The sequence below is a fragment of the Lycorma delicatula genome, chromosome 8 (genome assembly GCF_047948215.1).
Source record: "Lycorma delicatula isolate Av1 chromosome 8, ASM4794821v1, whole genome shotgun sequence".
NCBI classification, from domain to species: domain Eukaryota; kingdom Metazoa; phylum Arthropoda; class Insecta; order Hemiptera; family Fulgoridae; genus Lycorma; species Lycorma delicatula.
In genome coordinates this window covers 141,685,722-141,708,668 of record NC_134462.1, presented here as the reverse complement: position 1 = coordinate 141,708,668, position 22,947 = coordinate 141,685,722, and the positions used below count along the sequence as shown (strand labels likewise).

The 22,947-nt window shown below is 39.1% G+C and overlaps 1 protein-coding gene across 3 annotated transcripts in view; it reads right to left on the bottom strand.

Annotated features, from left to right (window-relative positions):
- LOC142328925 (uncharacterized) overlaps positions 1-22,947 on the bottom strand; it is a 55,788-nt gene that overhangs the window by 10,945 nt on the left and 21,896 nt on the right. The window contains exons 1-3 of one of the 3 annotated variants that reach the window (XM_075373094.1): positions 21,274-21,519; positions 20,512-20,667; positions 12,284-12,357 (exon numbers count right to left, since the gene is read on the bottom strand). In XM_075373094.1, the coding sequence (XP_075229209.1) occupies positions 12,284-12,357; positions 20,512-20,667; positions 21,274-21,459 (416 nt within the window). In that variant the 5' untranslated portion in view covers positions 21,460-21,519. Of the gene's footprint in view, positions 1-12,283; positions 12,358-20,511; positions 20,668-21,273; positions 21,520-22,947 lie in introns of those variants that run through there. The other 2 variants (XM_075373092.1, XM_075373093.1) reach the window with 2 other exon arrangements.

Genomic DNA, 22,947 nt, shown 5'->3' with positions numbered 1-22,947 from the left:
CGCTAGATAGCAGTACTTAATAGTTCTAGATACAATATAGTTGAAATAATAAAATTTAAAAGAGATATTATGCTAGTTTTATTAAAAAAGTAATAAAACAGAAATAAATCGGTAAAATTTTTATTCTACAATTAGAACTATTTGGTGGTGGTGGATTGGTGATATTTCAAAAAATTGTGTTTACGATCCGATTTAGCTCATATTCGGAATATATATTAGTTACGCGAAAAGACATATTTTTGCAAAAAATTAAAAACGATTTTCATTCATGAAAATCAAGTGTTTTATTTGATGAGAATTTTGAAGTTGTTTTTTCACAAAAAATAACAAGAATCTTATTATTAACAGATGAATAGTTATCGACTAGTCTTGATATACCGTCCGACCAACCGATCGCATGATTTCAGATTTAGTATATTCTTGCTGTTCTACTTGAGCGGAATCTTTCTCTTTAACTTCGTTACATTTTTTCAGAGCATTTGGTAAAATCTTATCAACTTGATCATCAGCTAGTATTAGTTTCGTAGGTAATTTGAATTATAATTATGTTGCTCTCATTTTTAACAATATTAACACAAAACAAATATACTTTTTAATAATAGCTTCATTGCGAAATAATCTATCATTTGAAGTTTTTACCTTTTAATAAATAAGTACACATTAACAACGAGTAATATTTAATGCATTTTAATCATGTCTTCATCAGGCTTGATATTGTACATAGTATACGTCCAGTTCATATTTTTTCAAGTAAAAATTTTATTATAATTTTAAAAATCAATTTAGTGATATAAGGCGAAACTAGAAACACATTCTTAAAATAACATAATTATAAAATCAAATACATTCTAGCAAATAACATACTTTTAACTTTTTTTTTTTCAGTTTCAATTTAAGAGTTTTTGCATTTTCAATCAACATATTTGAGAATATTTGACGAATTTTTTATTATATGATTTGAGCTATTAAGTATATATACAAGTGTATAAAAAAATTGTTTCTTTCCAATTATTTCTTGACGATTTCGTATTTTTTGTTTGTTTTAAAAACTTGTATTATTTAGTTACAGTATTAGTAGAGGAATAAAATTTTTAACGGTGTATATTGTTGTGTTTGAGAAAGTGAAGGAAAAAATATAACAATTATTAACTCGCCTTTCAAACACATCTGTACTTTTTTGATTCGGATATTGTCTTTTTGAAGAACTATAAATAAATAAATTGTTGAATTTTGATTTTTGATCTTTTCAATTGACGGCAAACTCTCGCCGAAACCTTAACAATTTTATTGTTTTGGGAGTTTGGATAATACTTCTCGTCAAACAACAGCTGTTGGAGGTGTGCCACCCATAGTATTACAAAAAAACAAATTGTTAAACGGACCTGTTAGCCTGAGAAAAGAATACCTTTTTGTTCCCTTCTGGATTTCTTTCGTCGTTATTTTCTCATACTTTCTTTTTAATCGGAAGGAATCCGTTACCCAGATCCGTTATACCGGTCTTATTGCAGTATATTAATTTTTTTTTGAAAAGGCAATTAATAGGTAAGAAGAAAATGTTTGTTGGATATCTTTATCGAGATATGATATCCTCCGATCAATATTTCTCAATCTTCTAAATAGATTTCAAAATTAAATGCCCTAGAAGACAATTAAATAAAATTTTAAAGTCGATACGTCAACCTGTTCCTGAGATATTAAACAGCAGACGCTAACATACACACACACACATACGTATTTTGAAAGTAATTTTTTTCCTGATCTCTATGTTCCACGGTCTCCTGAGTCAGAAAATATTTTTATTTCACGGGTAATTTCTGATCCGTTATTAAAAGAGTATTTTAAAACGGCTAAATTGTGCAAGAACTTTTTAAAGCTATTTTATTTTGCAATTTCGTAGAATCTTCTACGATTTTATTTTACTACAACCCTGGCTTACTTTTTTGGTTTACTATTTTATTTTTTTAAATCTGTAGAATTTTTTTTGATAATTTTTTCCATTTTACAGTACTACCTTTTGTTCGGTCTAACCGGGAAAGTCCCTCTTGCCAGCTTTTTTTATCGTAAAAGAAACTAATGCTTATAATAATTATTTAGTCGAAAATTTGTTATATAATTTATTTTAATTATTTTTCTGATATAGATTACTGAATTGCAATATTGATAGAAGGAAAAATAAATGAAAATTTTCGAGAAAGAAAGTAGGTTTAGAATCTAGAGAAATTTATATGAAATGTGTTTAATTCCCGGAACGGTACGGATGTACGGAAATGATGAAATTGTTGTCCAGTTTTAATGTAACTTCCTACTCCGATTGTATCTATTCGTTTTGAAATCTGTTATGGTCAGTCAAACAGTTAAATTTTCATCAATTTTTATTTTAAATCATTTTTATTGTAGTATGCTTTATTATATTTCCGCTTCCTTAAAATATTAATTTTTAAAAATTATTGATTTATTCATGGAGATTATTACTATTTCAAAATAAATACCCGATAGTAAAAATTAATAATAAATCGAAACATTTAAAAAAATTATAAATTTCAAATAAAAATTGTGTTGCCTTTTTTATTGTTTTACTAATAAATCTAAGTTTAAAAAATAAAGCGGATGAAGAATTATATTTAAAAACTGAATTACATTTTTCATTACACTTTCATTGTATTAGAGAATGAAATGTCCATCAAGCTACTGTAACTAAAAAAAAAGAAAAAAAAACACTCACAAGTTCTGTCACTCTTTTTTTTCTTTCCATCTCATTTTATTAGGGTTTTTTTGTGGTGGAGTTTGTCAATGAGTTTTACGATTTCATCTAGCTGTGTTTTATTCAAACTGTAAATTATTGTTATATCGATAAACTAGAACAGGTTTGATATGTAATTCATAAATATTGATGCTTAAAACGTACATTTTTAAAAAGTTCGTTCTAAGCCAAAACTTGTAAGTTAGGTTGATTAATTTCACTGTTTCGTTGGTGGTTATAGTAAGAGGACGTGTTGTTCTCTCTCTGTGCTATTGTATTTTTCTCTAGTGTTTTCGAAGTTTTTTACGGAGTGTTTAGTATGGATCTGCGAGTGTAATTTCAAACTATAACTGAGTATAAATAGTGTTGTGTGAGTGTGCGTGTGTGAGGAGTTTTATTTATTTATTTTTTTTTTCTGAATTTATTTGGAAAATAATTCAACATTGTACATGTAAGATTTATTATCTTGTTTAGTAGTAAGTTATCATATATAAGAAAAGATATTATTTTAATATATCATTTTTCTGTAGTCTATCTCTATGGTGAAGACAATTATCAGTATAGGCTGTAGTGGACTATAGTAGGATTAGAATTGAGACTTGAGCCGGAAATTTTAAACCGTGGATTTCCAACTCCCCCGTGGTTTGATTTGGACCCGGTTTTCACCATCCTTTTCCTTTGCCCTTCTATCCTTTTTTCCTTCCCTACTCTACATAAAGGCTATCCCCTTTTGGGTTCTAACCTTTTCTACCTCCCTCCTCCCAAAAATATTGTATTTTTTTGGATGGATACGTTTTTCTTTCCCCAACCATCCCCCGGCCGGGTGCGGAACAATATCTAGCGTGCGGTTCTGCTGATTTTGAGTTTTTGCGACCCCCCTTCTAAGGCGTGTAAGGTGTCAAACTCTGTGTTATTGTGTGCTCTAACCGTTTTTGGAGGTTAGACTTGGTTTGGAGAACATCTTTTCTCGGAAAATGGTGAAACGTAGTTGGAGCCAACAGCAGCAGTCTCTCCAATACGCATACAGTTAGAGGGACTCTACGGCGAGTGGGTCAACTGAAGTCGCATCGGCGGAGGAAAAGAGAAAGGAAAGGAGAAAGAGAAGCCTCTCTGCCAAAAAATTAATTGCAGAAATGGAGGTGGAAGAGTGGCTGGAAGATACCCCTCAAGGTTAATTGACCTTGTATGTGAAAGAGTTACTTAGCGTGAGCGGAACGCTCAGTAAGCACGCGGAAAAAAGTCATACAGCCAAGGAGTTGAAGGATCTGGCTGGGATATGACGAGAGTGGTAGCGGCCTTTCGCGGATTCGTGGAGTTACGTCTATTTGAGGAAAAGTTGGAGATTAAAAGGTGGCATGCTAGACTAGGGTGGATGTCGGGGACAGTCAATTATTTCAGCAACTTGAGAAGGCAGTGAAGAATGAAGATATAGATCTTCTGGTGGCAGCAAAGTGGAACAGGGGGAATAGTTCTTCAAGACTGTGGAGGTGAAAGAACCAGTTTTTTCAGAAAGACAGAAGAATTTGGCGGTCATATTGGCCTGACTAAATTGAAAAGTGGATTCTCACAGTTCATCTTCAGAACGGCTTCGAGAATCAAGGATTTGGTGGTGGTGGGAAATCTGAAGGCTTTCTTGCCTACACGAAGACGGCCACAACTTGGCAAGGAGAGGATGTAGAGGACTATCAAAGGAAGGTGTTCACCCTGGTGATTGATTCATCAATAGAGGAGGGGAACATCATTCATATAAGAAAGGAAGTAGCGGAGATATTCCTGCAAGCCGAACACGATGTAGTTTTTTCAATAGAGGAGGGTGATGCGGTCCATGTGAACAGGAAGGTGCTGGAGTATGTGGGTCGCAGGACCAATAGAACGATTGGTCTATATATTGAGAGAACGACCAAAATAAGGCCAAAAGAGATAGATCGGTCAGACCTTGAAAATTAAGGCGGCCGATACACAGGGAAAGAAGAACTTCGCTGACCTTCTCAAAAAAGTCAAGGGAGGAGTAGCTGAAGGGACTCAGAAATTCTCTCTGTCCATGAGGGACACAGACAATTAAAGGCGACGTCCGGTAAAGCCCCTCAGGGCTCGGAACGGATGGGGTGGTGTGGCGACCGGTAACGTCACAAGGTCGGTGTCTACCCCCTACGAGCTTGGGATGTCCGTAAGGGACAGGGAGAGGACATATAGATCAGAGTCAAGGATTAAGGGGGAGGTCCTGAAAATTTGATGAAGAAAATTCAGGAGGGAGTCCAAGGAGTGAAAGTCGTTTTAAGAAAATAGGAGCGCATTCAACGAGTAACAACATAGATGCCCTTACTACAAAAGAAGAAGTAGTTAGGGCTGTGATGGAGATAGTACAAAATAGACGAGGAAAGGAGACAGACCATTAGACTGAGGCCGGCCTACCCGAATACTCAGGTGGCTTCGTTGGCGATTTATAACTGCGAAGCGGAGAAATTATTACAGAAGGGGAGTCTGCTAATAGGCATGGTCTCATGCAAGGTACCTCTGGCTATGAAGCAAGAGAGATGCTACCGGTTTTGGAACATGGGTCACAGGGCGGCCTCTTGTAATGGCCCAGACAGATCTAAAAGGTGCTTCTATTGTGGCAAGGAAGGCATATCAAGGCGGGATGCCGAGAGATGGCAAGGTTTAGAAAATGTGGTGCAGAAGGCTACTATGATAGCAGTGTACAATGTGTGAGGAAGTAAAAATAATTCAATTAAATTATCATCAACAGACGATCCCACTTCCTCCTATGGGCTATTACCAGGAAGGTTGGAGAACACATACTGGCAATGTCGGAGCCGAACTATGCAGTGATTTCGGAGGGCGGCTGGTCCGAATTCCAGAGATGTGACGCCCATTACTGGTAGTGAGACCGGGGTTACCTGTCACTCTGCAAGGCAGGGATGATGTCTTCAGCTGGGCTTGTGTTGGGGGGAAGACTGTTTTGAGTTGTTATGCCTCCTCTAATGGCAGTATTGACCACTTTAATAAATTCCTGAATTACTTGGCGGTGGCGGTGAGGGCTCACATGGGCACTGTAATTGGGTTAGGTGATTTTAACGCCAAGAGCCCGGATATAAGGGGAGTATCCGTTAATGAAAGAGGAAGGCTGTTGGTGGAGACGATGGTGTCATTAAATATGGTTTGTCTTAACACACAGAAAGTGTTATCTACCTTTCTCAGAGGAATGTCGAAGTCCGTCCTTGACCTGGCATTCATCATTGATAGTATGGTTTGCTTGGAATTTCTTCCGTCACCATCTCATTCGGTCGCCCTAAAGTGTAAGACCGAATGTCTGTGGCACAAATGGCTACAAAGGCTCGAAACAGTTTAGCGACCAGTATCCTAAATAGCTCCTAGAACAGGGTGAGTGGAATAAGCGCGGTGCCATACACCACGGACTTACGTGTCCCAACCGCTCACTTGTCATAAATTTACTAGAATGAGTAGGGGCACCCCGTCAACTACTAAAAATATATATGACATCCATAAATTGAAATCTATGTCCTCTACGCAGCAATTCGCTGCCACGCCTAGTCGCTGAATGCCATCAAGTACTTGTCCAACATATTAAAGTGTTTGGAGCCTTAAATGACTGGTGGTCAGCCATAAATCTCTAGGTTAGCTTCCCACAGCAGTGCGGTAGGCGATTTTCCCTTAAGTAAGCTACTGATGTCGGCTGAACAAAGACACCGCATCAAGGAACTCCCACACTGTCCGACAATGCGGCTCTCGCCACATTGACTCTCTGCTTGTGAGTGGCTAGTTTTCCTCTTGAACTTTAAGCATACCATCTTCCCAGATTCCGTATAAACTTGTACAGGGATCTTCCCTTAATCGTGATGTCCCATTCCAGCTGCCGTGCTTCCATCGCGAGACTCTGCAGCCTCGTCCGAAGACGGGAGATGGGCAACTGAACAACATTTAGATCCGGTGCATTGTGATCACCGTTCCGTTCCGGTACTGGCCAGCTCGAAACTGCATCCCAAATGCATCAGACTCCCGGCCTCTTCGCAACTTCCACATTGCTGTCGGAATTTTTACCACTAAATAGATTGGGAGAGCCTTTCAAAATATGTTGGTAGCCTCGTAGAAGGAAGTTTTAAAAACACCAGTGTATACAATTAAGGCTCAGCACTGGGTACTCCTGTGCATTTTGAAGAAATGCTCTATCATATCTAATCTATGTGCCCAAACGGGCGCCGCGTAAGAGGTCATGCTTTCAAAGACACCTCGGTACACCATGTACATTTGACGGCTAGACAACCCCGAGAAATCCTCCTAACCAACTGATAGTATTGGTGTGCTTGGCATTTCTCCTGTCACCATCCCATTCGGTCGCCCTAAAGCATAAGACCGAATGTCTGTGCCACAAATGGCTACTGAGCCACGAAAGAGTTTAACGATCAGTATTCTAACTAGCTCATAGAGCTAACCTAGAAGCGTAAGCAGAATAAGCGTGGTATCATACACTACTCGGTTGTGTCCCACCACCCACTTGTCATATATCACTAAAGTGGGGCGCACCCCGTCAACTACTAAAACATATATGAGTATGAATAAGTAATTTATCTTGTCAAAGACAGGAATTCGCTGCCACGTCTAGGCCGCTGAATGCCAGCAAGTACCTGTCCACCATTAAAGCGCTTGGATACTTAATCTGGCTGGTAGCCAACCATATCTCTCGGTTAGCTTCCTACAGCAGCACGGTAGGAGTCTTTTCCCTTAGGTAAACTACTGATGTCGGTTGAAAAAAGCAATCGCATCAAGAAACTTCCACACGGTCCGACAATGCGGCTCTCACCACACTCACTCGCCGCTTGGAAGTGGCCAATTTTCCACTTGATCTCTAAGTTCCAGGGTTGCCTGAGTTCTGTCCCCCCCCCCCACAATAGCTGGGCACTCGAACATCATGTGTTCGTTCGATTAGACTTCCCCACAGACGCACAGCTCATAAGCTGTGCCGAAAATTCTCATCAAGGATAACACCCAGGTATTTATAAGTCTTAACGTACGGAATGGAGAGATCAGCCATCCGAACTCAGATTCGTCGGGAAGCAGGCAGTCAGTCCTTAAGCAATATCATTGTGGTTTTCTCTAGACTGAAAATCATTGTGTGTTGGAGATTTCACTGCCGGAGTATCTGACAAGCACGAGCGGCTCGGAACTCTACTTCGTTACGCGAATCCCCTGCAATCAGTAGCAGCGCGTCATCAGCATAAGCGGTGACATAACCACAAGGCAACCTCAAAGGCAACATGGAATCGAATTCTGTGATACAAAAAGGGAATCAGAACACTGTCCTGTGGGCATCCTTTAGTTAAGGTATTACGAACCTCTGAGCCGCCATCACGCAGCGATATGGCTGAAAAAGCTTGAGGCACTTCTAGTTCATTTCGTATACACTTACGCTTCTGCATCTGAAACAGAGTAGAGGGCCACCATGAATTGTTAAATGCCCCGGATATGCCCAAAAAGATCCCTAATACATATTACATGGACTAGAGGAAGCTATATCCATCATCTTTTATACGGCATCCTCAGTGCTCTTGCCTGGTCAAAAACCATACTGGTTGTCCATTAGCAAATAATCAGTGACCAATCTAACATTAATACGTAAATGTAGGGCCTTCTCAAAAACCTTGCCAATCACGGGTAAGAGCGTTAGTGGACGGTAAGAAGAACTAACAGTGGGATCTTTGTCGCCACCTTTGAACAACACCAAGTCTCCACGCTTCCAACACGCCGGAAAGTGGCCGGCGAAGAGCTACCTATTATATATTCTAATTAGAGGACAAAGGACGACTGAAAGCGCTGGGAGGAGGAGCTCCACTGTGATACAATCATATCTGGGAGCTTTGTGCCGTGACATACTACAGATCATCTGGCGCACTTCCGCCTCAGTGATCTCAGAAAATTGTATGTCGGTCTCGAAAATCGCGACTTCCGCCAGACACGCCATGGTATGAAACCGCACCCATAGTGTCATTTCGGGGTAAATCATTCAGCAAAATGTTAAGGACACGGTCCTTATCAATTATCACACGTTTGTGGGTTGACAAGGCCAACAAGAGGACATCTTTCCTGCGCTTAAGTCCAAGGGCTCTATACACAACACCCCAAGGGTCTCTATTCCCTTGCTCCCGAACGAGGGAGTGCCAGGAATTACGTTTGGAGGACCTAATGCTAAGAAAGTACCTAGCCCTTGCTCTGCGGTAATTTGCAGTTAGGGCTGCACGCCGATCGGGATCACCCTCTCGTTACGCAGGCCTTCTGAATCAGTTCACGGACTGCTTTATTGCTGTCAGATTCCGAGACCACTAACCAGATATACGTTCCCGCCCAGTGTTCTTTTACCTTTGTTCGTTTACTGTACCGACGTAAGTGGGCAATTGGTCTGCAATATTAAATACCTCAAAATTGTACTGCGCGATGAAACTGTCAATTAGGCTACCACCATGATCAGTGATCCCACTGTGCCAGAAGAGCGACTTCGCATTAACATCGGAACCAATAAAGATTGGACCATTACTAACAATACGAAGGATCCTATCCTCTTGATAGGTGTTCCTCAGTGGGACCCCTGTATTGGAAATATGAACTAACAACTTTGAGGTTCTGTCCGCGAATGGCAAGTCTGACCACAATATGATACACGTCAGAAACCTGCCGTATAAAGACACTATCAAGCGACTTTTCACAGAATAGCGGACATACAGGTATGCCCTACACAAAACTTTATCCAGCTGTGAAAGCCTGACAGATCACCCCTAATTACATATGGGTGCTGCAGAAGGACAACATCGAGGCTCCTTCTCTTTAAAATCTCACCTAACACAACCTGGACTAGATAAGCACCCTGGGCATTAGTTGACTGAATCTAACCGTCTAAGAAATTAAAGTACAGCGCAACGGCCCTTACGTAATAGCCACACTCCTTACTAACTACTGGGTGCTCGTGATTCTTGTTTAACCTCTTACAGTTAGCACAGGTTGGAGCCTCGGACCTATGCGAACCATCGTCACTTTGCGACCCTCCTGGCCACAGTTGGCCACACCGAGGTAAACTTACAAAATTTAGCCCTGTGACCATATCTGCAGCACTTGAAACGTCTTTGGACGTCCACGTACTCTTTTAGTCGGCAGGACCCTATATCGATAAATAGTCTTCCTGCAGACGTAAATTTTTGAAAGAGACCAGAACTTACCTCAAAGTCTCTGTGATATTTCTGGATATCACGCCTACCAGTTTTAAAAACCAACCTGCAGTTCCACCGGAAAGCGGCTTCATCCAAATCAGTGTTCTACTCCCTAACGAGAGACAAGACATCTTCGTCGGTCAGGTTACGGTTAATTTCATAGACTATAATACCGGACCTACTCGTTCTCTTCGGGTCTATTTTCACATTCAATCGCCTAACCGCCGTGGAATCTCTAATCGCCTCAATGGTGTCTGTATTATCCGCTACTACAACTAATCCCTTGCCAGTCTCTTTAATGTTCCTGACTTTAAGACCTTTCCGGTCACTCCGAAGGACAACTTGTAGGTATTTCTTCAGCCGACTGCTGGACACAGTCGAGCCCTCCGCCCTATTAACAAACGCAACCTCATGTTTCTTAGAGGAGTGGCTGATTTCATGTCTTTCCCTGACCACCTCAGCATACCTACGCGGTTGCATCGGGGCCGGGGCCTGTTTCTGAGCTACAATTATTTCTTTAGATCTTAAGGCAAGATTTTCGAAACCCTCGATGAGAGTTGTGAAAGCCGCTCGGAAGAATTCGAGCCGAGGCAATAATCTCTTAGTAGCTTCTTCTCTTAGTAGCTGCACTAGTCCATTTGAGGTTTGCTAAATAGGAAGACAAGTCACCTAGTACCGCAAAAACATCACAGGCCAAAAGAACAGAGCTGCGAGGCCTGCCCCCGGCTAATAAGTGGGTTCATACCCTCCCGGGTGGTCACCTACTATCTACTATCTACTTCTGAACCATCGTTCTCAAACCAGTATACGAGCAGCTCGAAGGAAAATGCTCCGGCTAGGCTTCCTACCTACCTTACTGACATCTGTCATGGTCGGAGATGCCGTAACCTAACAGTATACGAACAAAATGCTCGCTCCATTCCTTCTTTTTGAGATATTGGACGAGCTCACAAGCCTGACGATTATCCGCAGCGAGCCACGAGCAGCTGGAAACCTTTTGTATTCTCCTGTCACTCTTTGCACCTCTTCGCTGCTATCAAAGATCAACATACAGTTACAGATTACGGCTCCCGCTCTCAAAAAGCGCGACCAGGAGTCGTTGCCACTTTTTTCACCGCGATGAGGCGGTGCTCTAACAAATCGTGCGCCAAATCCTCTGAATCCCCGTGAAAAGATTGTGAATCGTCTTAACGATAAGGGCGCAAAACCGTTGTAACAGTTCTCAGACAGCAAGATTGTGAAACCGGGTAAGGTACACACTCGACCACCAGCTCAAAAATGGCACTGAAAAAGACTTTATACAACGAAAACCTCTGCTCGTGAAAAGAGCTAAGGAACACCCAGAGGATAAATAGAATGTACAAGAAGTTGGCGTTGTGGGTGGCACAATTATACAGAACGATCTCCCTTGATGCGGCACTAGTGTTGGGGGAATTATATAGTGATACCTGATGTTACAGCGTGGTTTACCATAACTCATGAGGAGGTGGATTTCTGGAGGGCTCAGTGGCTGACGGGTCGCTGGTCGTTTGAGGTCTACCTCCGTAAAATTGGCAGAAGACAGACGGATAGCTGCCAATATTGCGATGCGGTGGATTCAGTAAAGCATACACTTTTTGACCGCCCTAGGTAGCTGGAGGAGAAACTTCAGGAAGGTTGTACTCACCGGAGGGTGTCATGAAGTCGATGCTATCTTCCGTAGAGGGCTGATACATGTGTGTTCAACGGTTCCGAGGAGAACTTCAGCGAAAATTAGTTAAAGTTCAATTTTGTTGGACGGTGAAGATGACGGGTGAGGGTGTGATGGAGCGACAGCTGTCGGAGGGGGGGACAATGAAAGGGGCCCTTTCATTGTCGTCATCGATCGCTCCCGGCGGACGCGGCCTTGACGTCTGGGGTCGGCATCACTGTCAGGAGTTATGTGTATAGTGAATATATACATATTTATTTATTTGTAAATAGAATGCGAATGTGAAGTGTGCCTGTAACGTACGTGGTGCTGAGGTTATGCCATCGGCGGCAATTCTAGCATCATGTTGAGTGAGGGAGTGGTTTTGGCCGGTGAACCCCACACACCCGGTATGTAAGGGCCACTGGGCGTTTGGTTGAGGCAAATTTAAAACACAAAAAGGTCGATTAATTTAGTTTACCTGTAATAATTGACGATTATAATATTTTACGTAGCTGGAAAATTTATACGAAAAAATATAATTCCCTTATGAATGATATTTTTTATTATCGAGTTATAATATAATATAAAAGAAAAATTTAACCGAGTTTGTTATTTATAGAAAATACTATTTACTGAATATAATACGACATAACTTACTTTTCTCCTTGCCCAAAATCGTAAGATGAATCTGTTGTGGAAGGCCAGTTGGATGATAAATCTAATTCTTTATTCTGTGAACAAAAATAAACGTTACATCCCTTAATTTGCGATTTATATATGAATTCTTCATCGAAAATTTTATTTAAAATAAATAATAATTAATTATCAACAATACTCTCTTAATGATATTTTTAAGAGTCGATTGGACAAAATATTGCAGGATATCATAAGCGATTGATATTCCTGCCTATCGACTGTAGTGTTACTCTAATGTGACTTTATTGACTTTTAAATATTCATTGGCATATTGACTTTTTTTTTCTTTTTTTCTTTGTTTGATACTGCATTGTATTATTTTTTTGTATGTACGTTTGCCCAAGGCTCACATGAATACTGCTTTACCTAATTATAATAATAATTTGTTTATTTGTTTTGTTTATGCAACAGAACAGTTACACAAAACCTTTGTATGTTGGCACAATATCACATAAGAATAGCCACAACCCACATATAAATTAAAAATACAATATTCAAAACACAATAATAATAACAATTATATAGTCAAATACAAAAAAATAATAATTAGATTTTTAATAATAATAATAATAATAATAATAATAATAATAATTTTTTTATATTTATATGGCCTCCATATCTCCCCATACAGCCATTCCAACCTCCCTGAAAAAAATTTCTAACAGGAAAGATGAATCAGCTAAGAGAACCTTCGTCTTCGTATATGTTCTTTAGCAGAAAAACGTAATAAATAAGACATTAAATAAACAAATACGCAATAATAACAATACTAAAAAATAAAATATTAACCTAACGAGGTACTAACAAAAATTCCTACTCCAATAAACTTATTATGTCGCAGAGTTTAACTCGAAACATATCTACCACACAACCATATTCGTTTAACCTGCTAATGCACCTAGCTAAAGGTGTTAATCGATCTACTATTGTTACACCGATTAAACAGGCAGTGCCAATTAGAGCGAATCCCAAAAGAGAAGCTCTTTACAGTGTGCCTAACCTTGAGCGACTGTATCTTCCAAAAACAGCACTCCTCTTGATATTTTTCAAAAGAAGAGATATTACAACGAAGACGTAGCATGTAGAATAGTCGCTTCTGCACCTGTTCTATACTATTACACGTACAGTCCCTAATAAAATTCCAGGTGACAGTACAGTGTTCTAGAACGGGTCTAATCGTAGTTTTATATAGGTGCAAGATCTTATTTGCATACTGAAAATAACCCGAAGAAGAAAACTAAGATTCCTTCTGAACTCGGAGACTATCCTATTTATATGCTCGCTGAAAATTACCTTTGAGTCAAAGTAAACCCCAAGAACAGAAATACCTTCGACACATTTCATTAAGTGCTGACCGATCCTGTAAATATATTTCGTCACAAGAGTTTTCATAGAATAAAACAAGAGCTGTCTTTGCAAAATTAAGCGGCATTCTGTTATCAACTGACCTTTATGAATTCTATTATAACAGACTGCAGAACCTCACAATCGGAATAGCTGTTAATCCTAACCGTAATTTTAAAGTCGTCAGCATACAATAGCGCCTTAGAAAAAATATCCAGTCAAAATTCATTTATAGATAGAACAAATAACAGGGTTGGATCCCTGAAGTACCCCAAAAACAGCCTTTAACAAACCAGATACCCTATACCCTACCGAACATTTTCACGCGAAAAATTGAAGTGGTTGCCCTGCGACCGCTTTAACTTTGCTGTATTAACACCGAGGCGGCTAAGCTTCAACAGAAGTAGATCATGAGGCGCGGTGTCGAACGCCTGACGAAAGTCAAAATAAACAACCTTAACCTGTTTACGAGATTCAACGTCTGGAGCGGTGAATATTAGCGTATCGTTAATATCGGTCATAATGGATTTACGTTTGTGGAAAACACGGTGATACGGGCGGACGATCTCTTCCCGCGATGTGTAAAGATTTCTGTAAACTATTCTTTCAAACGCTTTCGCAACAACATTAATGACCGAAATCGGATGATAATTATCGACGCAGTGAAGGTCACCTTTCACAGGCACAGATGAAACAAGTCCTCGCTTTCAACTGGACAGGAACATTCCGGACTTTTAAAACCGGAGCGACCAGATAGAGATGCCTTTAATAATAGGTGGTAATCCGTCGCTACAAGCCGTAGAAAGGGAACGCAGAGGTTTGATTTACAACGCGGGTTTCTCAACTGTCACAACCGGAATATCGACAATAACGTCATCAAGGATCCCAAAATCAATCTTCCAAACGTCCTGTTACAAGGTTTGTAGACCGACTGAAAATGTCTACTGAATTCTTCACGTAATTCCGAACTGTCAACGATAGTCCGATTACCAACTTTAAACGAGCGAACTCCACCAGAATCTTTTAGCGCCGACTTCACGTAACTGTATAAGTTCTCTGGCTTCCTAATGAGTTTATTCTCAGCCAACCTGGCTCTTCTTAAACTATCAACTCTGAAGAGAGTCTTTGCCTTACTACACAATTCAGAAAATCTTTGAGAGTAGATTCATCAAACCGATATTCTTATATTTTTTATGAAAAAAATGTTTTTGTTTAAGACACCTGATCACGGTAGATGAAAACCGATTGTGAAACTTTTTAGATCTTCGTCTACATAAAGGAATACGCTTATGTACAGATGAAAAAATAATGTCGTTAAAAACAGAGACGGCAGTGTCAAAATTAGGTGATTAATAAATATACTTCCAGCCAATCCCATCCACAGACTGAAACAAACTAAGATACCTTTACTGAAATCCAAGAATTCAAATGTACCATTACAGAACAGTACGTCGCTGGCACAGATATTAGTAGAATGCGTATCATGCGGCATTTCAGGAAGGACAAGATAGTCAGCCTCTAAATTAGCATCAACAGCACCATTGAAAAAATCAAGATCAGGAATGGATGAGCGAGCCGCTGACAGGTAAATTACAATTTTACTGATGTAAATTTAGGTCATCCGTAAAATTAAAAAAAATGTCGGCCTTCTTGGCATAAAAGTAAGCGTTATTACAGTTCTATTTTTCCACTCAATATTTGGGGCATTCCAACCCCGTAGAGGGAGACACCCATCTTATGACGTTACCGGTCGCCACATCAATCCCTCCGTTCCGAGCCCTGAGGGGCTTTACCGGAGGTCGTCTTTAGACCCTCTAATTGATTACATCTCTCAGTCATCAGCCAGGCCTCGGTCGGGGTGCCATTGAAGCCTCCATTAATAACCGCATAATAAGCACTAATTTTACTAGACAGGCTATCAAAATAATCAGACATAATCTCAGGCCTAGTATCAGGACTAAAATAGCGATTACGAAGCAGAAGATTGACCCCGCAACGCTACCCTATTTCAATCCAGACGCGTTCATCTAAGCTTTCCAAATCAGGACGTCTGAAGGAAGCGACAGAAGAACGAACGGCAAGTAATGACCCACCATCATACTTCTTGCCCTATTTTAGGGAGTCACGATCAGCTCTGTAAACGTGGAAGATATTGAGAATGAAGAAAGTCACGATTAAAAGCCGATTCAGTACCAGCGATAATGTCATAAGGACGCACAAAAATCAGAAGCTTTGGTACGAACACATTCTGATATATTACGCTTAAATTGCTGACCGTAATTTACCTCTATGAATTTATTATAACCGGGCACAAACTTCTGTTCAAATTTCAACTGTCCATAAAAAGGGAATACCAAAACACTAGAAGGCGTAATTTCAGAAGACTTTTTCTTTATTAAAGTGCACCTCAGGAATCGCAAGGTGAAATGAATTGTAACGTGAAGATTAAGTGAATTTTTTCGTCTTCAATCCCTAACTAAATCGACAATAAGATCGGCAGTCAAACGCAGCCTTAATTTTAGGCCTGACAAGATCGGTTTTACCGGTAACAGTACCTGCAATAATATTTTTGTTATTTTTAACCGGACCATTCAAGCTCTTTTTAAGCTTTCTTTTAGGGCTTACGCGATTCTAATCGTTCCCATTTTCAACCGAATTCGAATCGGAAGTTTCAGCCGTAACCGGAGGGACAATGTCAATCTCGATTGACCAAACGGTAGTGTCTCTTCTTCTCTGCCCGGTGCAACTCTGATTTGCCTGTCAGAACCGATAACCTAATTAGCTTCTAAAGCTTACCTAACTACGTGAGCGGAATAAGCGTGTTCCCCTACACCACTTGCTTGCGTGTCCCGCCGATAACTTGTCATATATTACTAAAACGGGTAGGCGCACCCCGTCTACATACTAAAATATATAACTTGTCATTAAAAAAAATTTATTACTTTAAGGATAGTAATTTGCTGCCACCCCTAGGTCTCTGAATGCCAGCAAGTAGCTGTAGCTGTATTATACCGTATTATAGCGCTTGGAGCTATATTTGACCGAGGCTAGCTGTTTCTCGAGGGTAGCTTCCAGCTGCAAGCGGTAGGAGACTTAAACTACTGATGTCGGTTGAACAAAGCAACGGCATCAAGGAATTCCCACGCGGTCCGACAATGCGGTTCTCGCCACATCGACTCTCCGGTTGTGAGTGGCTAGTTTTAAGTTCTAGGGTGGCCTGAGTTCTGCCCCCCCCCCCACCCTGAACCGGGCAGTCGAACATCATGTATTCGTACGACTGGACCTCCCTGTAGACGCACAGCTCATCGTAAACTGAAGTAACAAAGCGTTTACTTGAAATAGTCAACGTTTTCTGAAACCAAGAAATGTCGTCGCACGCGATAAAAAGATCAGCAAATGAAGATTTTCGATAAAGAAAGTTTTTTTTCTAAGGTAGAGTGCAAAATGGCGTTAATGTTATTTATACTTACTACAGTAACTTATTTTTGAAGGCTTTACGACCGAAAGTTTCTAAACTGCGTCTAGGAAAAATCGACAGCGGTAAGTCTGTTTTGCATGACAATGCGCACCCGTATGTTGCGAGTTCGTGGAAAGTTTCATCGATTAAGCTTGGAAAACGCCTAGACATCCACTCTACACCCCTGATTTGAGTCCGTAGAACTTCAATTTTTTTCCAAAGCTGACAGAACCGCTCCGAGGGATTCGTTTTAGCGGTTTGAAAGAGCTATCCGCAGCCGTGAATCAGGAAATTCGACATCTCAACAAAGATTGTCTCCTGTCAGGAATCCAAAAGCTGCCAGACCGTTAGCGAGCGTTCATTACACACGGTTGGGATTCTATTGAAAGGCTGTCAACTTGATCGGGTGTCAAATAAATCTTCTTTGAATCCTGATGAACTGTGCATTATTTTGGAGGCCAACCCTACCTACGTATATCTTCTCATTTCGCTTTCATAAATCCGTACTTTTATGTTGCTTCCTTGATGATGTTTATATCGAGTAAATATTAAGGGAAGTGGAAGTAACAATTCGTAAATTGTACTTACCAAATGAATTTTCGACTGATTTAGTTAGATTTTTCAAGACTAAAACTTCATATATATATATATATATATATATATATATATATATATATGCATATTGTATATTAAAACATATATATCTGTATATCTCTAATTTTATTCATTTTGTTTATAAATTTAAATTATAAAAGATAGATTTTTTTTAATAATAGCTACGTAAACATTTGCAATATATATTTTATTTGGTTTTTATTTATCTCCTATATATTAAATTTAAAATGTATAAACCCAAATAGAAAATACGGGTAATACATAAATAATATTTAAGCTTTATTATTTATTAGAATTTGAATGAATATATTAAATCCATGTTTAATCCGAAAAAATAATTAATCACGAACAAATAAATGAGCAACTTGTAAATATTTGAAAAAAGTAACTCAACTCCTCTTACATAAAGTAAAAAAAAAAAAACTAATAATATACTTTAGCAGTAGCGATAAACTAACAATACGAAGCGACTCTGACATATAAATAAAAGTTGACGTACGTATAAAGTTTGAGTTAGATATATCTTATTTGTTCATAATACACAAATTTTTACCTGACGGAAGGGAAGTTACTTTTTCAATATTTTCAAGTCGCTCGTTTATTTGTTCGTAATTAATTATTTTTCAGATTAAACACGGGTTCATTATATATATTAGCATACACCCGTCACGGCTTCGCCCGCGCTATACGGGTACTTTCGTTTTTCATCGCATTCGATTATTTTATTTTACGTTTTTTAGTGAAGTAAATGGAGACGGTGCAGACAGTCTGGTCGGATATACAGTAACAGTGGCAGTGTTGGTTGAGTTGCCGCGCCGTACACCGTCGCACCCTTTAAAAGATCGAAATTCAAAAATCCTAATAACGGTTTTGAAATATGTATCTGAAGAATATTTGAACGCCCCAAAAAATAGAGGACCCCGTCACGGCTTCTTCTCCGCTGTATGTTTATTTGCATTTACCGTCGCGATAAGAGGATATTTAGCCGGTCATTACTCGATTCACTCGCTCTTTCCGTCTAGGCAGAGGACTCTACCCCTTAGACCCCGCTTTGTTCATTGAACTCACGCTTGTGAGAATAATAATGATAAAAATTAAAGCCTGTTCAATTTATAAAAAAATATCAGCGCGTTGTAATCTCTTCAGAACAACATTTCGGTCAGTATAGGACCGGAAAACTTCGAGTAATCTAAGGGTGTGGGTTTCAAACAGTCGGGCTTCATCTTAAAAATAATTATTAGTTATAACTGGTCGACTGTACTTTGCACGGGTAAAAATGCATTTAGCTGGTTCTTAGCGCTATCCGAAAAACATCGCTTGGAGATGACTGTACTTTGTTTCTCATTTTTTTAAAAAGAATTATAATTACTTTTATTTTATGTTTTTTTAGTCAAGAAAACGGAGGAAGATGCAGCCAGTCACGTCGCACATACAGTAACAGTGGCACTGGCTCTGTTGGTTGAGCCTCCGCGCTGTACACCGTCGCACCCCGTAAAAAATCGAAATTAAAAAAAACCGAAACCGAAAATGGTTTTTAGATATTTATCTGAAGAGTATATGCAAGCCCCGGTCTAGTTAATACCTCGTTTAGTATATTTGGAAACGGGAAAAATTTGCAATCGTTCACCCTTATCGCGGTTGAATTTCGAAAAATCTACAAATTAGTTTCTAACTATTTATACGAAAATTACTCACAAAAATCAACTTGACATCTTCATCTGTAACCGAGAAATTAAAAAAAAATAGTATATTTCATCGTTTCTCGATTTTAATCCTTTAAACTCGGAATTTCACAAAACCCTTTCTTATCGTGCACATGTTTCTAAAACGTGTGTATAAATTTTCATCAATTTATCTTTAGTAGTTTTTGGTGGGCGTTGATGAATCGGTCGGTCAGTCAGGACAGATATATATAGGTTATTATGGACATAAATTCCTTAATATTAAATTAATATATTAATAAAAAATAAAATAAAATTGAAATTATTGTTTTACGTCGCATAAGTGTCTGATGCGAGTGGAACTTACATTTAAAGGCAGAGTAGTTACACAGCAGGTCTATAGTTCAACGGTCCGTTGGTCCATTGGTCGCTGAACGCCTGCATAATGTTTAATTTGCTAAACCTTGTATTGTTAACAACAATAATACCCAAGGCCCATCTTATAAATAACTGAACTTCGCACTGTTAGAACTAAATAATCCAGTCTGCATATATAAAAGAATACGTCCTGAATTATCAACGCCCAGAAAAACTACTGAACGTAAATTAATTAAAATTTGTATACACGTTCTTCTTGCAGTATAATTGACGTTAAGAAAAGATTTCTTTGAAATTCCGTCTTTAAAAGGTTAAAATCGAATAATTAATTTACTAGTTTTTTTTATTTCTCGGTAGCAGATGAAGATAACTTGATTTTTGGTGTGTGTAATCTTAACGTGAATATCTAAAAACTAATTTCTACAGTTTTCGAAATTCGACCTTGAAAGGTGTGAAGAAAGGTGAAACCTTTTGAACAATGATTACTCATTTTCCTCATTTCCGACTGAATTAAACGAGTTATTCACTAGATTGGTCTTCCAAATACTCTTCCGATAAATATCCAAAATCCATTTTCGGATTATTCTTTTTTTTAATTTTGATTTGAGAACCACGTGTTAACCATATAGCGCGCGAGTTAAGACAGCGACTGGGATTTTAGTACATATACATCTTATACATATATATTATTATTATTCTATTGCATAGGTTTTATTTAGTATTACAAAATTTACCCTTTGATTTTTACGGTATAATGAACAAGATGCAATAATTAGGTATATTGTAAAGCAGAAGTTGGCAATTATGAGTAAAATGCCACGAGTTGAAAATAGTAATAATGTAGACGTTACCAATCCAGATATTCCTCTGTCATTCATACATATACTTTCCTGAAATTAAAAAAAAAAAAAATTAATATTTGTAAATATAATTAACTAATGATAATTATGGTTTTCTTTTGAAATAAATATGTTTGACGTAAAACACATTTTTATGGAATAAATCAAATTCCTTTGGTTCTTTTGAATAATTAGGAAGAATATTATTTCCAATTGAAGTCCATTACTGTGTTTCTTCTAATTGTATCTTAATATTGCGCACTCCATGAATAATCTATGTTCGTACAAATATTCTAACAACATTCAAATATCAGTTGAATCTAACAAGTTTTTTATTTTAATTCTTTTGACAGTGATCGTAATGAACACCATCTAATACATAAACAAAAGCCCCTTCTAAAATAATAATAATAATAATGCCTTGAGGTAGGTAATCCCCACGTCCGGAACACAACATCTACGTTCCACATCCAGGGCGGGAACAGCTGTACTTATGTACAATACATTTAGCTGGCTAACGGGGCTCCGAGTAAATTCCTCGGATATGTTACTCCTTTTGACCTGTTTCCATCTTCAGGTTGCCAGACGGATTGGATTTTTCGGCCACCTGCAGGATATGAACTATTAAACGATTAGGAAGTATTAAGTAATACATACCGTATTTAGAGCTGTCGATGTGGCGGCCACGGTCAATGTTATTGCAGGTGTAACGGAGACCCTTCCGTTGTCCACATGCCCCCTGCGATGGCATGCATGTAGCAATGGTGCCCATGTATGTCGGTGAATGGGAGCTCTGAAAGCTTCGGTGAGTAGGAGCCTGGGGTCAGTGCAGAGATTGCGCATCCGCTCTCTGCCAGGACATATGCCGGTTCCACCGTAGTACCGGATCGGACCTCCAAGGTTAGTAGCCCTGGAGTGGGCGTATACACCGGCGGCTAGCCTTGCTACAGAAGGGACCAAATCATATGAATATTCTTGAACAAACAAACGTGGCAGAGGGTGCACGTAAACAACTCGTTTAGAAACCTCCGATTCGCCACAAGCGAAGAGGAAAAAAGTAAGGAATCTGATAAAATTAAGAAAGATGTTGATAGAATCAGTAAAGACTTAAGGAAAATTTTATTTTCCTTAAGGCTATAATGTACCTAAGCCAAGCTTTTTAATTATTACGAAGGAGAATGGAAACTTCCAAAAGGTTAGTCCATTCTTAATCGCTAGAGAGATTGCTAATTGTGCTGATGGTCCTGTCAAGGAAATCCGGAAAACTTTTAATGGATTGCATGTCGAAACTATCAACGACATTCAAAGCCAGAAAGTCCAGGCATTGAAGAAGATCGGTGAATTTGCGATATCTGTCCAACCGCATAGTACCCTTAACACATCCAGAAGAGTTGTTGTTTGCCGTGATCTTCTAAACTGTACAGAAGAAGAAATAGTACAGGAAATGTCTAGTCAGGGAGTGGCACATTGTCGCAGACTCACTATGAGAAGAAACGGTGAGATTCTTCCTTCGGCCTCGCATGTATTGTATTGACATTCAATAGGCCTAATCTTCCTGAAAAAGTACGAGCTGGCATACATCGGCTTGATGTACGTGCATTCATTCCTCAGCCGATGAGATGTTTTAAGTGTCAACGTTTCGGACACACTGCAGTTAGATGTGAAGCGCAGGAAATATGCATATGTGGAATGAAGATACATGAGGGTGATCCATGTAAAGATCCTCCAATGTATATTAATTGTAAAGGGCACCACAACTGCCGATCGTGGAATTGCCCAGTATATAAATTGGAAACGGCCATTCAGGAAGTTAAAACGCTTCAAAAGGTCAGTTATCCTGAAGCGAAGAAAATTGTTAGTCAACGAACACCTCGACCATCAACCACTTATGCAGAAGCAGCTGCTGTCCCTTCCTCATCAAAAATTAACGTGGAGCAGTTGCTTAATACGATGGCACCAAGTCTTGCAGCAATGATAGAAAAAATCATTGATACAAAGATTGAGTCGACTCATCGGTCAGAACCGATTAAACATGCGAAGGCTCATTCTCAGACCGATGTCGTTGATAGAAGAAACGTACCGACGCAGTATAAAAAACCAGGAAAACCTGCGATCATAACGCCAACAACTGACGTAATAGTTAAAAATTCCGATTCATTTGGAAAAGACAATAAGATCACAACGTCGTCGAGTCAGAAGGCTAAGGAAACTGTGACAAGAGTACAGGAAAAATCTGAGTCTACCGAAATGGAGGTGAAAGTCATTATTGAGAAAGCAGCCGACACAGACAATATTAAAACTGTACCAATAGAGCCTCCAAAAGCTCAGAGA